Source organism: Ictidomys tridecemlineatus, chromosome 6, assembly GCF_052094955.1.
Source record: "Ictidomys tridecemlineatus isolate mIctTri1 chromosome 6, mIctTri1.hap1, whole genome shotgun sequence".
NCBI lineage: Eukaryota > Metazoa > Chordata > Mammalia > Rodentia > Sciuridae > Ictidomys > Ictidomys tridecemlineatus.
The window spans coordinates 155,110,713-155,129,137 of record NC_135482.1 but is presented as its reverse complement, the minus strand read 5'-3'; the positions used below and the strand labels follow the sequence as shown (position 1 = coordinate 155,129,137).

At 34.7% G+C, this 18,425-nt stretch overlaps 1 protein-coding gene across 7 annotated transcripts in view; it reads left to right on the top strand.

Moving 5' to 3' along the window:
- The window catches only part of Elf1 (E74 like ETS transcription factor 1), a 104,171-nt gene that overhangs the window by 44,674 nt on the left and 41,072 nt on the right, over positions 1 to 18,425 (top strand). For 4 of the 7 annotated variants that reach the window (XM_040281452.2, XM_040281451.2, XM_005336785.5 and 1 more), the window contains exon 2: positions 5,832 to 6,130. The exons of 2 other annotated variants lie outside the window; for them this stretch is intronic. In XM_040281452.2, the coding sequence (XP_040137386.1) occupies positions 6,059 to 6,130 (72 nt within the window). In that variant the 5' untranslated portion in view covers positions 5,832 to 6,058. Of the gene's footprint in view, positions 1 to 5,267; positions 5,285 to 5,831; positions 6,131 to 18,425 lie in introns of those variants that run through there. One more of the 7 variants, XM_013363548.4, reaches the window with a different exon arrangement.

Genomic DNA, 18,425 nt, shown 5'->3' with positions numbered 1-18,425 from the left:
AAGTTTGGGAAGACCTGCTTCATTTTAATGTGGGTTACCAGAAGTCTGAGACAGTTTGTGTGTGTGTGTGTGTGTGTGTGTGTGTGTGGGGTGGGGTGGGGTGGGGTGGGGTGGGGTGGTGGTTACTTGGAATCAAAACCAGTGCTCATGCATGCTAGGCAAGAGCTCTACCTCTGAGCTACACCTTCAGTCCCTGACTGAGACTTTGTATACAAAAGCCATCAATTTGTGCTTCATTTACATGAAAGCAAACTATACTTTTAATAGTCATGGGTACTTTGCTCTCCCCTCTGGGCCCTTCCATCCCATTAATGAATGCCAAATTTAAAGTAAAGAATGTCTAAATTTAAAGTAGTTATGCAAAATTGCTGCTTTAAAGATAGCAGTGCTATACATGGCTCATATATGAATTCTAGGAATTTTTTTGTGGGGTAAGTTATAGGGATTGAACCCAATGCCTCATGTGTGCTGGGCAAGTGCTCTACCACTGAACTACTCCTCTAGCCCCCAGAGACATAATTTTAAACTTTTTCTGAACTTAGATTCTTTGAAAATTTGAAAAATTTGAAGTTTGTAGTTTAGAATATTTTTCTTTTTAAATTAAGTTGTGAGAATACTAAGTGTAGTGAGAAATGTTTCGGACACTTGTGTTTTTCCTCTGTTTTATGTATATTGTACATAATTTACAGAGGTCTTTATAATATGGTATTTTTTCAAAATTAGTGTTGGCCCCCGCACTGTACCCCCTTTTATTTCTGTAGGGACTGAGAAACTTAATATCCTCTCTTGGGGGAAGTTCAAATCTCATTACTTTACTCTAACTACATTGTGGTATGTTTCTTAATGGTCTTTTCAGTATCCATATTTTTGATGTAAATGATAGATAGCAACAATACTGCTTTTGAAGAACTAGAAAGAGCTGGATGCAGATGGCACAAGTCTGTAATCCACCCTACTTGGGAGGCTAAGGCAGGATAGAAGATTCTCTATTTAGTGGGATCCTTTCTCAAAAAAATTAAGGCACTGGGTTGTGGCTCAGTGGTAGATCCCTTGCCCAGCATATGTGACGTCCTGGGTTTTTATCCCCAGCACTGAAAAAATAAAATAAATAGAACTGGAAAGGAAAATGTCACTAAAAATCTGTTTTATTAAAGTATTCTAATGAGTTATTAGTTGTGGTCACCTTACAAAAAATCTTGTTTCCTTTTCACTTTTTAGGCTGGGTGAAGGTGTAAAGTTAAGACTATATGATATGGTAGACTTGGAAATGAACAATAACAATAAGACTGATTTAAGTAAATCAGTTGTTCAGGTAAAAATATGGTTGACAGTGATTCATCACATGTATCAAGAGGTTGCAGAAAATATTATATGAGGGGCTGAGATTGTGGCTTAGCGGTAGAGCATTAGCCTAGCACATTGGAGGCCCTGGATTCGATCCTCAGCACCACATAAAAATAAATAAAGATATAAAATAAATAAATAAATTCCATTTAAAAAAATATAGGGGTACAAGGAGCCTGGTTCACTTTTGCCTTCTTTTCTACTAATGGTTCTGTGTCTTCAGACAAATCAGATTACATTAGACCCTAATTCTTTATTTTTGGGGGGTGGCAAGGGAATTGAACCCAGGGTCTTGTGTATGCTATCCAAATGTTCTACCACCTAATTGTATCCCCATCCCATTCTTTCTTTTCAATAAATGTGTTGTCCTAGGTGATCTTTAAATATTTTTAAGCTCTAAAATCCTGTGATTTCACAATTTTTAGATTGAGAATATTGAGACCCTTTGAAAATTGTGTGGTTTTTCTTGATACCATGGACTAATTTACTTTATTTTATTATAAACATGAACAATGTCTGAATACTTTAAAGTCAGGGTGTTCATTCAGCCACCTCATTACTCTTAGCTAGTACATTTTACCTTTATGCCATAATTATCTAAAACCTTGGCTAGAGTTTTGGTTCAATCAATGATAGAGCGATTGCCTAGCTTGTGTGAGGCACTGGGTTTAATTCTCAGCACCACATAAAAATAAATAAATAAAAATAAAGGCTCATCCACAACTAAAAATATATATATTAAAAATAAAAAAGAAATCTTATTGCTTAGTTTTCCTGTGGCATGTCTTCCTAGAGAACAAGAGTATGATACTGACCCAGCTGAAAGATATCAGGATCCAGTCTGTGGAGTTATTATGCCTTACTGGATTACTTCTTAAAACCATGCAGATAAATTGATACTTATGTCTGTGTGGTGAATGAGCAGTTTTCACTTATCTTTTTCCTTCTTAATTATATTGTGAAAACACATTCAAGAACTATTAATATAGCAGAATGTTTCTGAAACAAAATATTAATGATGGGTAAATTTAAATGAGTTTAATATTTACTGTGGACCTTAAAGTTTATTAGGTTAGAACAGAAACCATTTCCCTCTTTCAATTTTAGTACCTATATTTGTCCCATACTAGAGTACATTTGAGGAAATTTGGTACATTTAATTTGGGGCATATTTTAGAAATGCAGTGACTTTGAGGGGCTTGTCTAATAGTTACTGACTGCTTTTGGAGATCAGATGCTGAATTACAGATGGAGTTTTTTTTTCCTCCCCTTAAATTTCATTATGCATTTATTAAATATATGTTTAAACTATTACAGCATAAAGAATTTGGGTAGATTGAGGTAAGACTGTATATTACAGTAATGGAAAATTACTATATTTAGGTAGTGAGAATTCTACTTCTGACTCTGTTTTGCTTGCAGACTGAGATCTTGGGTCCCTCAGTCTATTTGATGAAAAACTGAATCACTGATTTGGATTTTCAGTTTTGTCTGTTACTGAAAAAATTTTAATATACCTGTGTTATTGAAATATCTCTGACATGTACAAGTGATAACTCTGGATTATGTGACAAAATTTATTCCCAAGAACACTTTGATGCCATAGGGAATATAATTTATACAGAGAAGAGGAAGAGGAGCAGGAAAGATGAAAGAACAGAAACCTGATTAAGCCAATAAAATGTTTTCCTTTAATTATACATTTTCATTTTGTGAATTTCTGTATACAAATTAATAAAAGCTATGTACCTGAACTAAGTTATCTTTTTCTGCCCCAACAAATGACCTACTGATGGTGAGGAACCATTTTAGTCTTGGATTATTATTGTTGATTATTAGCATGTGCTTTAAGATGTGGATGTGTTTATTGCTTATTCTTATTTTTTGTGATTCTTCAAAGACAGTTATTAGTTTTTTTGTAGATGGACACAATATCTCTTATTTATTTTTATGTGGTACTAAGGATCAAATCCAGTGCCTCACACGTGCTAGGCAAGCACTCTACCACTGAGCCACAACCCCAGCTCATCAGTGACAGTTATTAAAACACAATGTGCCATCTCTTTTATAAAGCCTTCTAACTTCTATGTCTCAACCCATGAGAATTGCTCCCTTCTAAAACACAGTACTTACCAGGCGTGGAAGTGCTGTGGAAATGTTGCTAAGAAATCATATGTAATTGCAATGGAAAAGAAAGTGAAACTTCATAGAGACCATTCACATTGGTGGTTAGTATAGTGTCACTTTGTATTTTGAACAAACAGATTTTGGAACAGCCTTTTGGAACCTAACTTAACCTAACCTAACTAGAAAACCTTTTGGGTCAGGAATAATCCTTGGTTATATTTTCTTACTGTGTGTTTCTATATTGAGGATAATAGGTTCCTTATTATCAGAAGTACTTCATTTAAATTATTTATTGATTTATTTTTGAACCCTGGGGATACTGAGCCACATTCCCAGCCTTTGTTTTATATTTTATTTTGAGACAAGGTCTTGCTAATTTGATTAGGATCTCACTAAATTGCTGAGGCTGGACTTGAACTTTTTTGTTTGTTTATTTTTTTGCATCACTGGGGTGTGAACTCAGAGCCTTGTGCATGTTAGGCAAGCGCTCTACCACTGAGTTACTTCCCCAGCTCTGGACTTGAACTTGAGATTCTGCTGCCTCAGCCTCTGGAGTTAATGGGATTATAGGCCTGTGCCTGTCAAGTACTGTGTTTTTGAAGGGCGCAGTACTTACAGGTTGAGGCACAGAAGTTTGGCAAGGCTTTATGAAAGAAATGGTACATGAGTTGAGCATTGAAGAATGGAAAAGATATGATGTAGTGCTGAGAGAGGGAGTGGTGTTCCAAGCATGGGTAATAATAGAAGTTGATAAGAGAGACACGAATGAATGTAGTTTGCGTGGAGGAACATGGAGAATAGTCCTATGAGGGCAGGATTGGGTTGTAGCATAATTTAAGGGAAAAGATAGTACAAGTAATGTGTGTGCAAGGCCAAATATATGTCCCAAGTTTATATTATCTATGATCAATTTAAAATGAAAAAAATTTCTCCTCTAAATATGGTGCATTGCTCAAAAACTTTCTGAATGTATTAAAAATACTTTTTCAATGTTGGAATTGAACTCTTAAAAGGAGTAGAGCAGAGGGTAGTTGGAAACTATTGGGTTGGAACTGAGTTTAGTGAGTAAAAATCTGAATTAATTTATTAACTCTAATTTTTACTTCAATTTATGGAAGTCACAGTAATCTATGGGGATGCCTAGAACCTAGAATATATAGGAAATTGGTTTTACTGAAATTAGGAAATGGAGTACACTTTTTTCTAGCATATAGCTAGCTGTTTCAGGAAAACTGAATCACCATGTCAGCCTCATCCCCAAACTTGCCTGTTTAAAATTTTTAGGAAATTAGTGGCCATACTTTCCTTGGAGTCAACTTCTTTTTAAAATATTTGTATTAAAATGGTAAAGGCTATTTCAGAGAACTAGATATTATTTAATGTAATTTAAAAAAAATCTTTGTCTTTTTATGTCACATTTATGGCCATAACTATGATTCAATATTTAACAAAATTGTAGTAAATACCTAAATCAGTTTTCACTTTTTTCTGTTAGTAGTGGTAACTTAAAAAAAAAAATACATCTTTGCTAGGCATTTTTAAAGCATTTCTGTCTTCACTATGAATATATATATATATTTTTTTGCTGTTAAGTTGCGTTTCTGTTTTTCTACTATTGTAAAGTGCAGTTCTTTGCATGTTCTAATTTGCCATGACGTGGTCAAGTGCTGTTTCCTTCCTGTTGCTTGCAGCCTTTTGCTAGAGATAAGAATACATTGTAGTGCACTAAAAAAGAAGCCACTGAAGAGGGGCTGTAAGCATGGTAACTCTTAAAACATTCTAATTATCAGAAGCCTTTTAAAGAACAGAAAAAGTAGGTTTTAATTTCTGCTTATTTTAAAAAGCTCTTAAAATGTTATTTACTAAACTTTAAATGTACTTGGTTCTTAATTCTTAACATATTATTAGACCTATCAGGGATGCTGTCTGAATGTTCCTATTAAAGGCAAAAATATACATAATATGCATTATGAAATAGAGCAGCAGTTCTGATATAGGTGGTTTGCTGGATTAGTAGAAAGCAGGAAATTGCTTGTATATCCTTTATCGTGGCTATAAACCTCATTATTGCTGGACTTTTTAATTTGTTTTTTAATATTCAGTACTTTAACCTAAGTTTAACTGAGAGATGGAGAAACTTCATTTTTAGTAATAAGGGGTGATCTTGGCAGAAATGAAGTCTTCAAAGAAATTTATGTCTAACTTAAATAAAAATAATCCTAACAAAGACATAATTAGTCATGTTGCTTTTTATTTGAAGATCAGCAGTAACAACAAAACGCTTTGGAAATACTGTGCTTTGGTTATATTTTAAATGGATGGCTGCTTTTTCACAACTAATTTAAGCCTTTGTTTTTCAGGCCAGGAAGCTTGAGAAAAGAAAAATTTCAGAAAAATTGCTTCTGTTTGCTTAGATTATCAATGAACCAAGAAAAATCGAAGCACCTTCCTTAAAGATAACCTGGGTATACAGTAATTCACAGACTTGGCTGAGGAGTTTTACCCAATTTCTCACTGGATTCTACGGCCTGATAACTTGAATCTATTTGGAATATTTCTCATGTGGATCTAAGGGGAATGCTTTATTATGGCTGCTGTTGTCCAACAAAACGACCTAGTATTTGAATTTGCTAGTAACGTCATGGAGGATGAACAACAGGTATGGGACCTGAAAAAAACTGAATTTTAATAAACTTGTTAGTTTTTTCATTTGTATCAGAAAATTACTTACTTTAAAAGATGGAGCTTTATGAAAGTCACACAATTAGAATATTTGGAGGTAATATGATTTTAAATAATATTTATAACTGGATTATTTTTTTCCAGCAGATGAAATAATGCCAGCAGTACATAATTGTACATCATTTCTGTGTAAAGCATGTGACAATGAGGAAGTTACTTAACTTCTCTAGATTTGAATTTCATCATTTATAGGGGGGATTGAACTGAAGAATTTCTAAATTGGCTTTCATTGAATTTATACATGATGTGCAAATGATGAGTTAGATTCATTTTACTAGGAAAAATATTTTGAGAACCAGTGGGTCTAAAATATGCCTAATATGACTGATTTATATGTTAAATAAACCTAATCCTGACTACTTAAACAGGCTAATTATAATGTCATACTTTTGTTTTTGTTTTTTGCAACAAACATGGCTACTACAAATCCTAAAATTGATTTTTAATTTTGGTCAGGACTTGATAATTTCTTAGTTGTTTGTAGTGTTCACTGAAGTGGCAGAATAAAAAATTTATAAATAAACCTAAAAGAGGTGGTAATTTGGATTAGCTTATCTAAAGAGCAAGATGAGCTTCAACTAGGTAGAAAAATAGTTTGAGGGACAGAATTGCCTGGCTCCAATTAAAAATGTATTAATAGTGATTTGAATTTAATCTAGAGATAATAGAAAAATCATTTTAGGAGAAGAAAGTGTTTTGAATTTGTTTTAAGACAGGATGTTTGTATATATTAAGGTTTGAAGACAGTGTGTTTACTGTGCCATCTCTTAGAAAAGATCCTGTGATAGATTCTAGGCTTGATGTGGTGAGGTTTGATCTCGGGATGTGGTATCAGAGGACAGAGGCCTTAGCTACTCACTGGTGTGTTCTAGTGCAGTAGCTTTGACATTCTTTTAACCATGAGAAATGCATTTGACATTGTAGTATCATATTTATACATGCATATATGTAGCTATAAAAAGTTTTGAAAAAAATACTTATATACCTGTGTGTGTAAAGCACTTTGTTTATCTTATATCTGTGGTCAGGGTGCTGTTAGCTTTATATCAGCATATACAAATATCTATTTTTTTTAATGTGATGATGAGGTTTTGAACCCAGAGCCTCATGCATGCTAAGTATGTGATCTTGCTGAACTATATTTCCAGCCCTGTATTTTATTAAGTTATTAATTTTCAGTGGACAGAATGAATCTGTCCAATGTTAGTTTGGGACAGGTTTTATCCAAGGACTTTACAGATATTAACTATATGAGGTAAATACTAATGTCCTCATTTTATAGTGAGGAAATTGAAACATGAAGAGATTAAATGACTTTTTCAGAATCATATAGCTAGCAAATAGTGGTGCTACAACTTGAACCTCTAGCAGTTTGACTTTCACTAATGATGTCGTATTTTCTTGGAGTGATGCATGACAATCTTACTGTATTATAATCATTGCCCAAATATTTGAAACTATTGGTCAGGTTCAGAGTTTTTCTCATGTACAATCATAAGCATAGCAAAAACTTAACTGCTTCACATGAGGTTAGAACCAGTGATAATTAGCTTTATTTGACCTATGGTTCTACCTCCTTGTTTATTTGCTAGTTAGTTTTTTGTTTTTTATGTTTTTGGTACTGGAGATTGAACCCAGGGGCACTTAACTACTGAGCCACAACCTCAGCCCCTTTTCATTTTATTTTGAGACAGGGTCTAGCTAAGGTTTCTTAGGGACTTACTAAGTTGCTGAGGCTGGCCTTGAACTTTCAGTCTTCCTGCCTCCGTCTCTCAAATTGCTGGAATTACAGATGTGTACCACAACACCCAGTTTGTTTTTAATATAAAAGTAATTGCTTGCTATTTATAAAAGAAGTCACCTAATATAAAAATATATAAAACAGTGGAAATATCTCTTCACCCTTACTCCTTAATCTTTTTTTTTAAAGAGAGAGAGAGAGAGAGAGAGAGAGAGAGAGAGAGAGAGAATATTTTTAATATTTATTTTTCAGTTTTCGGTGGACACAACATCTTTATTTTATTTTTATGTGGTGCTGAGGATCGAATCCAGCGCCCCGCACATGCCGGGCGAGCCCCGTGCATGCCAGGCAAGCGTGTTACCGCTTGAGCCACATTCTCCAGCCCCTCCTTAATTCTTTTTTCCTCCTGAGAAGAAACTAGTATGAACTAGTTGTGGGTTTTATATACCTACAAAACTACACGCAGAATTTATTTTTAAGATATAGATGACATTATCCTAAATGTATTTTGTGACTTGTTTTCACTTAATGTATGATAAAATATTATATGTGTGTGTTTATTGGTTCTGTATTATTTTTCTATACTATGAATGTTTATTTCACCAGTCTTTGATAATGGCTGTATTTCAATATTACATACATTATATACAATATTATATACAGTACTGCAGTGAAAATTCTTATTCAGGGAGGCAGTAAACCCTATGTAGTGGTAGTAGTGGTTAAGAGTTCAGGTACTGGAGTCAGAATTCCTGGGTTAAATATTGGCTCCACTCTTTACTGCTTGTGTGATCTTGGGCAATTTCCTTAACCTTTCTGGGCTTTAGTTTTCTTATCTACAAAATGAGAATGAAAATTATAGAACCTAAATTGTATTGTAGTTTTGTTATGAGAATTAAATGAGTTGATACTTACAAAGAGCTCTTAGAACTTACACATAGCTGATATTTACTGAGCAGTATCATTCTCTCATGTGTCTATGTATATATTACAGACTTCAGGTTTGAACTTACTAATTAATATATTCTGTTTCATTGAGCTATTTTTTATTGTACCAGTATCACTTAAAATAATGTGACATTATATTTGTCTATAGGATACTCACCCCTAAATTGAGATCTTGTATGAATTTTAGAATCAGCTTATAAAGTTACATAAAAACTCTGTTGGGATTTTAACTTTTCAAAATAAAATATTTCTTTTAAAAATAATTCATTCTGTTTTATGATTCAGTATTGGTTGATTGATTGGTTGTTTATAAAATCACTGTTGAAAGGCACCAGATTAGAATTTCCTGTTTTCAATATTGGTCTGTGGTTGTATAATGACACTGTTAATTTCTATTTGCCAGCACATTGATCATTTTCTCTCACATAAGTTTGTACTGTTTTCAAAACTGTTTTGGAACTCTTTTAGGTAGAGATAGTGGTAGGGGGACAGGTGTTGGAAAGAGAAACATTAAACACTGTTGATTCTGACATTTAAAATTCTATACTAAGCTTTTTTGTACTGGGGATTGAACCCAAGGTTGCTTAACCACTAAGCCATATCCCCAGCCAACCCTTTTTATGTTTTATTTAGAGACAGGGTCTGGATAAGTTGATTAGAGCTTGCTAAGTTGCTGAGGCTGGCTTTGAACTCACTATCCTCCTGGCAGCCTCCCAAGCTTCTGGGATTTCAGGTGTGGGCCACCCTGCCCAGCTGCTCTTGCAATTGTTAACTGAGGGATATTTCTAGCTGGAAAAGAAATTCTTGCACTGATGTGGGAGAACATCAGTATTGAAATTCAGTGTACTTTTATGTGAAAGTGCTTTGGTTTGACTTCATTAAATAGGTATGTTTGCCTGGTGAATGTAGGAAAATAAAGAAACTGAAATAAGGAAGCTTTGGATACAAGTTTCTAATAGAAGTAAACATGTCAGTACACAAATATTTCAGAAGCTAATTTAATGAAAAATACCTCATAGTTTAATATTTTTTATATTATTGACATATTATTATGTTTCTTCAGTTTTTGTTTTTTTCTTTTTTTAAATAACTGATAATCAGTTCATTAAAATAGCTGACTTAGGCACTGCAATGGGGACTTCAGCATCCATTTCTGCCTTGATACTGATGGAAGTAATCTGCTTAACAATCTTGGACTGTGCAAGTCAGTCAATCACTTATAGATTCTCATCTGGAAATGATCCCATGTTTTAGGACCTTCATCACAAGGTGTTCTCTTAAAAGTAGACAGGAAATAGGAAAGACAGAAATTAATCTGACTTGTCTTTCCTAACTTTCCTATGTACTTATGTAAGTACACCTCAGTGAATCTCTGTCATGTACAAATGAACATAGGTTGTAAGGTGGAAGAAGAATTATGACGTGCAGAACAAATATTTTTGATAGATTCTTATCACAATATAAGAAGGTAGTTTTAGGACTTTGTTTCTCAAGTTATAAATTGACTTGCCTTGACTGTTGTTTCCTAGAGGTTAAAGGGTAACTTTGAACGTCCTACTTTGTGCTTTTTTTAGCAAGATGCCCAGTGATTTTTTTCATGCATTGTTTGGGAATCACTACTCAATATAACAATAGAAGTAAAATCAAAGTGCTGGGGTCACAGAGAATGGAGACATTTACTGACTGCATTGGGATTTGGGGAAAGCTTCACTATGAAAGTTGCATTTGAACTAGATCTTGAAGTGTAATCAGTTTATTCTGCAGATGAACAAGGTGAGGTGTTGCAGAGCAAGCAGGTTTCTGGTGATTGCATAGTCAATCCAAATACCTTTAGAAGCTTTTCACAGTGTGCCATGCTCTCATTTCTTATACTACATATTTTTGCCAGTCTACTGTATGATTTCCCCAAATGCTTGCTTCCTCACTGATCAGGAATGATCTCCCACATTTTATACTTGTGGCATGTTTAAATCCTAATTGTCTTTCAGTATTTTGAAACAAAATCCACTTTTTCCAGATACTCATCCTAAAACAAATCCTTTAGGAGTTAATAGCTTGATCCTATTATTCCTATAACACTTATTGTCAGTGTCATCCATTTGGCATGATAAAAAAATCTGTTTTATAAAAAAGATAAAACTTACCTATTGATCAAATGATTTGGGATATATATGTGGTCAGTTATAGTTCTTATCATGTCAGAAGATCTTTGAGAAGTGGTAACTTACTCTACAACTTTCTTGACTATAGTATATGTTGTCTTCTGTTTTGTTTTTGGTACTGGGGATTGAACTCAGGGATATATTTTTACTACTGAATTACATCCCTAGTCCTTTTTATTTTGAGCTCCTCTAACTTTTTTTTTTAAACATACATTTTTTTTAGTTGTAGTTGCACACAATACCTCTATTTATATGTGGTGCTAAGGATCTAGCCCAGAGCTTCACACACACTCTGCCACTGAGCCACAACCCCAGCCCCTCCTCTAGCTTTATATTTATAGTACACATTTTCTTGAGACATATTGTTCACATTCTCATTTTGTGCAGTATTGTCATTTCTCTGTGATTTCAAGATCAGAAACAAATATTCATAGATTCTTTTAAAAATTTTTTATAATTATACATGATAGCAGAATACATTTCAACTCATTGTACACAACTGGAGCACAATTTTTCATTTCTCTGGTTGTACACACTGCAGTCTCACACCATTTGTGCAATCATACACGTACATAGGGTAATAATGTCTGTCTCATTCCACCATCTTTCCTACCTCCTCACTCTCTCCCCTCCCCTCCCCCTCCTCTGCCCAATCCAAAGTCCCTCCATTCTTCCCTTACCCTCCTTTACCTTTTTGGATCAGTATCCACTTACCAGAGAAAACATTTGGCCTTTAGCATTTTGGGATTGGCTTACTTCGATTGGCATGATATTCTTCAGCCTCATTCAATTACCTGCAAATGCCATAATTTCATTCTTCTTTATGGCTGAATAATATTCCATTGTGTATATATACCACATTTTCTTTAACCATTCATCTATTGAAGGGCATCTAGGTTGGTTCCACAGTTTAGCTATTGAGAAATCGAGCCACAATAAACATTAATGTGATCGTGTCACTGTAGTATACTGATTTTAAGTCCTTGGATATAGACCGATGTTATGGTTTAGATGTGGTGTCCACCAAAAGCTCACATGTGAGACAATGCAAGAAGGTTTGGAGGAGAAATAATTGAGTTACACCTTTAGCCTAATCAGTTAATCTCTGATGGGATTAATGGAGTGGTGACTGAAGTGGTAGGGTGTGGCTAGATGAGGTGGGAGTTGGGGTGTAGTTTTGGTGTATACATTTGTATCTGGCAAGTGGATTCTCTCTCTGCTTCTTGATCCACCATGATGTGAGCTGCTTCCTTCTGCCACGCTCTCTAGCCATGATGTCGAATGGAATTGTCTATTGACCTCTGAAACCGTGAGCTCTCAAAAAAACTTCCTCTTCTACAGTTGTACTGGTTAGGTCTTTAAGTCATAGCAGTGAGAAAGTTGACTAAAAAAACTGAGGAATGGAATAGCTGGGTCAAATGGTGGTTCCATTCCAAGTTTTCTAAGGAATATCTATACTGCTTTCCAGAGTGGCTGCATCAGTTTTCAGTCCCACCAGCAATGAATTAGTGTACCTTTCCCCCACATCCTGCCAACACTTAATTGTTGCTTGTATTCTTGATAATTACCATTGTGAGATGAAATCTTAGAATAGTTTTTTAAAATTTTTTTATATATTTGTTTTATAGTTGTAGATGGACATCATGCTTTATTTTATTTATTTTCGTATGTGGTGCTAAGGATCAAACCCAGAGCCTCACACATACTAGGCAAGTACTCTGGCACTGAGCCACACCCTCAGTCCCCTTAGAATAGTTATTTTTTATTATTTACTTTTTGTACACAATGACTTTATTTTGTTTATATTTTATGTGATGCTGAGGATTGAACCCCAGGTCCTTGCATCAGCTAGGCAAGTGCTCTACCACTGAGCCACAACCCCAGCCCCTGGAATAGTTTTGATTTGCATTTCTCTAATTGTTAGTTGTTTGACAGTTTTTCATATATTCGTTGATCAATTGTATATCTTCTTTGTTTTGGGTACTGGGGATTGAAACAAAAGTGTCTGCTCAGTTACTTAGACCATTTATTGATTGGGATATTTGTTTTTTTGGTGTTAAGTTTCTTGAGTTCTTTATATATCCTGGAGAGTAGTGCTCTGTCTGTGCGTGTGGTAAAGATTTTCTCCCATCCTGTAGGCTTTCTCTTCACATTGTTTCCTTTGCTGAGACGAAGCTTTTTAGTTTGAATTCATCATATTTATTGATTCTTGGTTTTGTTTCTTGCACTTACCGAGTCTTGTTAAGGAAGTCATGTCCTAAGCTGACATGATGACGATTTGGGCCTGCTTTTTCTTCTGTTAGGCACAGTCTCTGGTCTAATTCCTAAGTCCTTGATCTATTCTGAGTTGAGTTTTGTGCAGGGTGAAAGATAGCGATTTAATTTCATTTTGCTGCATATGGATTTCCCGTTTTCCCAGCAGCATTTTGTTGAAGATGCAATCTTTTCTCCAATGTATGTTTTTGGCACCTTTGCCTAGTATGAGATAACTGTATTTATGTGGGTTTGTCTCTGTGTCCTCTAATCTGTACCATTGTTCTACATGTCTATTTTGGTGCCAATATCATGAACTGTTTTTTTATAATATTGGACACTGTTCTGTTGTACATGTTTAGTGAATAACACCTCACTTTTACAAATTGTTATTGAGGGGTAGGGATGTAGCATGGGCAAAGTCCTGGATTGGATCCCAAGTACCACTTAAAAAACAGTTATTGAAAATGTAATTAAAATAGTTTTTCTGATTTTATTATTATTACTATTAGAAAAACTAATATCTTTATAGTGTTTCCCTCTTTCTTAGGAAACTGGAGTAGAATCTTTTTTTCTTTCTTCGCTTCCTTTCCACCCCCACTCCCCGTACTGGGGAGTGAACCCAGGGGTTATCTACCACTGAGTTACACCCCCAGCTAATTTTATTTTTCATTTTGAGACAGAGTTTTGCTAATTTCCTGAGACTGGCCCTCAAATTCATGACCTTCAATTTACATGTTCGAGAGTGAGAAAATGTATAGAGTATAGATCATAAAAACCTGCTATTTTTTCAAGACAGGAATGTAAGATTTTTTGAAATCAGAGACCAAGGTTTGCTCATAAAAAAGAAAGAATGTCAACTCATAGTGTTTTGTGTATAATTTGTTTAGCACCAGAGATGTGGAAGGCTGGAAGCTGGAATGATGTTATTAACATGTATAAGGATACAGTGGGATATTTACATAAAATTCCAGGTTCTAACTTGGTTGCTTTCTTTTTGAAATCTTAGCAGACCAGATTTATCAAATCCCTAAACTGAGTCATTTGGAATAAAACATACAGAGTTTCCTTGTTTCTATTCTGTATATTCTAGCTTGATTACTTTTTAGAAAATCTGACTTGTATGTTGCTTATAGCCCTCTTAACCTTAAAGTGAAGGGACATCCCTGTTGTGGTCTAGCATTTGGCCTGAGTTCTTTCCCTGCCAACTTTGGAAGTAAGGAAGATAATTGTTACTGTGAAAAGAAGTGGTAAGGGGAGTAGGAACTTAGTACTGTCCCTTCCCAGTCATTAATAGAGGCAAATAATGAAAAATGTCCTAAAAATGAATCTAGATGAGATTATTTCATAAGATAGCATATAGACTTGTGTGGTGGACTCCAGAAATATTCACATATGAATTTTAGTAGGTAATATTTACTGAGCATTTTATCCTGGTACTGTGCTATGTCTTGTATAAGAATTATCCTATGTAATTCTTATAGCAGTCTAAGAGAGTGAGGTACTCTCATTCTCATTTTACAAAAAATTAAGGCCATAGAAGGGAAGTTACTTGCCTGTAATAGCATAGTTACTAAAGGAAAAAGCTTGGAGCTGTTTTTTTTTTCTTTTCTTTCTTTCTTTTTCTTTTTCTTCTTTTTTTTTTTTAACATTCAGAGCCAGAACTTTAGATATTAAAGTTATCTTAAAGTAAACTCTAAGGTACCTGGTAAAAAGCTGGGAATTGTAACCCAGCCTGAGCCTTCAATCATTATTTGAATAATACTAGCCAGTGTGACATGTAAGGGGTGAAAAAGTAATTTCAAAAGTGGGGAAAGTATTTCACTCAGCATTTTAGTAGGGGAAAAAGCATTATTCATTCTAGTTAATTATAGGTCGATAAGCAAACTAGTGCAGTACTACTCATCTACTTAAAATGTACAATTCTGCCAGGTGTGATGGTGTACACCTGTGATCCAAGAGGGGAGGTTAAGGCAAGAGGATCACACGATGGAGACCAGGCCAGGTGATTTAGAAGACCCTGACTCAATATAAAAATACTTTTAAGAGGGCTGAGGATGTAACTCAGTGATAGAGCTCTGGCCTAGCATGCATGAAACCCTGGGGTCAGCAAAATAGATAAATACAATAAATAAATATCAGTGGTTTCAGTGGGTTTAGTCCATACACATAGTTGTGTGTCTATCACCATATTAAATTTTAGAACATTTTATCATCCCCCACATAAATCTGAATACATTAGCAGTCAGTATCCTATTTCTTCCTTTTCCCAACCCCTGAGAACTACGAATCTACTTTCTATTTCTATATATTTCCTATAAATGGAATCATATAATATGTACTGTCTTGTGACTGGCTTCCTTCACTTAAGCGTTAATGTTTTGAAGGATCATCTGTGTTGTACTGTGTGTCAGTACTTTAGCCTTTGAATTGATGAATAATAATTCATTGTATGGTTATATCATGTTGACTGTGTTCATTCTGTTTACTTTTCAAAAGGGCACACTTTAAAAAAAATGAGATTCATGGTGGTAAATTTTCTCTTGGAAATGTAATTGGCAACCTCAGTTCTCTCAGAAGGTACTCAGTTGCTTAGAACAGCATTGCTGGGTAAATCAATAGTAATTCTGTTTGTTGCCTGGTGCAGTGGTGAGTACCTGTAATCCCAGTGGTTTAGGGGAGGGTAAGGCTCCAGAAGGATTGCAAGCTCAAAGTCACCCTTAGCTATTTAGTGAGCTGCTATAAACAAGGATGTGGCTGCATCACTATAGTATGCTGTTGTTAAGTCCTATGGGTGTCTACCAAGGAGTGGGATAACTGGGTTAAATGGTGGTTCCATTCCAAGTTTTCTAAGAAATCTCCATACTGCTTTCCATAGTGGTTGCATCAGTTTGCAGTCCCACCAACAAAGTATTAGAGTACCTTTCTCACATAATCAAGAATGTGTACAGAGATCATACTGATTGGGAAAAAATATTCACCATCAGTACCTCAGATAAGGCATAATTTCCAGGATATACAAAGAATTCAGAAAACTTAACACCAGAAAAATAAATAACCCAGTCAATAAATGGGAAAAGGAACTAAACAAACACTTCATAGTAGAAAAAATATGAGTGGTCAAAATATATATGAAAAAATTTTCTACATCTCTAGTAATTAGAGAAATTCAAATTAAAATTACACTGAGATTCCATCTCACTCCAGTCAGAATGGCAGTTATAAAGAATACAAGTAATAGTTGTCTTCTTTCCAATCAATACAGCAGATGTAGGATAAGCAGTTACATAAAACAGTATTATCAGCTTTTTAAAAAAGGTCATCTTCAATATTGTTTTGTTAGTATTTATGAAAATGATGTCCTTTGATTTAGTGAAGTAAGAAGAAAACTGTTAATGGTTTGAGTGTGAGTTTAAGAAAATGATCTTCTCATAATAATTATCATATATTTAATAATGTTAGCCACTGCTAAGTAAGTTAGCATGCCTGACACTAAAGAAGTTAGGAAGCAGGTAGGAATCCCTCCCATCTTCTCTTCCTCCCCTCCTTGTAAATTTCTCAATATTAGGGGAATTCTTCTTTTGAAAAATTGTTAAGAAATTGTTACTGAAAAAGCTAAGTTATGATTTGACTAGTAAAAACATTGTAAGTTTTTTAACTTTATTTTTTACACAAATGGAGCACAACTTTTTATTTCTCTGGCTGTACATGATGTTGTTACACGCCATTCATGCAATCATACCCATACATGGGGTAATATTGTCTGTATCATTCTGTCATCTCCCCCTCATACCCTCTGGCCCCTCTCTCCCCTCTGCTCAATCCAAAGTTCCTCCCTTTTCCCTTTACCCGCTGCCCATTATGGATCAGCATCCACTTATCAGAGAAATCATTTAATGTTTGTTTTTTGGGATTGGCTTACTTTGCTTAGCATGATATTCTCCAATTCTGTCCATTTATCCCATAACTGCCATAATTTCATTCTTTTTTAAGGCTGAGTAGTATTCTGTTGTGTATATACACCACAGTTTTGTGAGGTTGTCTTTTTAACCTGTTCCCATTTAATGTGACATTCAGAGAAGGTAGTGGAAGTATGCGATAGGACCAGGTAACTTAGCATGGTGGTGTGAAGCCTGAAGTTAGGGGAGAAGTGTCTGTCCTAAAAGGTGGTGTTTTGTATGACACTTTGAGGTTTTATTATATTTTAATTTATGAATTTTGTATAGCATCTGCATTTCCCCCATTCCACTTTATTCTGCGGCAAGGGAAAAGGGAAAAACAACATTTATAACAGATTTAATTTTCCTGTTGGAAGGCAACTGTTGGGAAGCTCAAGTAACTCTGCTTTCCTTCTTCTTGTTTCCTACCTCATCATATAACACATTTAGAAATAATTTAGTATCCGAAAGCTTAGCTGTGAGGTGTTTTTTTGAAAAGTGATTGACTAATGTGCACCCAGTCTATCTAAAACTGTTATAATATTGAATGCTGAAAATTGATGTTTCTGGTCAGTCAAGAGCATGTGTGAGACCTACAGAGAATCAGTTTGGCTAGCTGTGTGACTTTTAACTATTTTTTTCCTCTCTAATATCAATGCAGAGTCTTGCTAAATTGCCAAGGCTGCCCTCAAACTTGAAATCCTTCTTCTTCAGCCTCCATAGTTGCTAGAATTAGAGGTGTGTGTTATTATGCCTGGCTGCTAGACAAGTTTTAAATATAACTGAATTTTATTTTTTCTATCAAAGATAAAAAAAATACCTCCTACTATTAAGAGTATTAAATATTTTTGTAAAGCATTTACCAATAACTGGTCAAAGGAGATATAGTCAGTATATGTGGCAGATGCTATTTGTGCTGTAGTCATGATGTTAATGAACTAAGTTAAATCAAGAAAAGACATTTGTTACCTTGAGCTTTGTACTTTATATTACCCAGTTGTTTGGGGATAAGTAGGTCATGAAGGTGATTTTTGTGACTTCGATACCAATCATACAAATTCATTCAGCTTTTTTTTTTCTTTGTTAATTGGGAATGGTGGCTTGATTCTAGAATAAGCCAATAAATGGTTGCTCAGAATTTTAAAAATCTGGCAGCTTTACTCAGTAGGA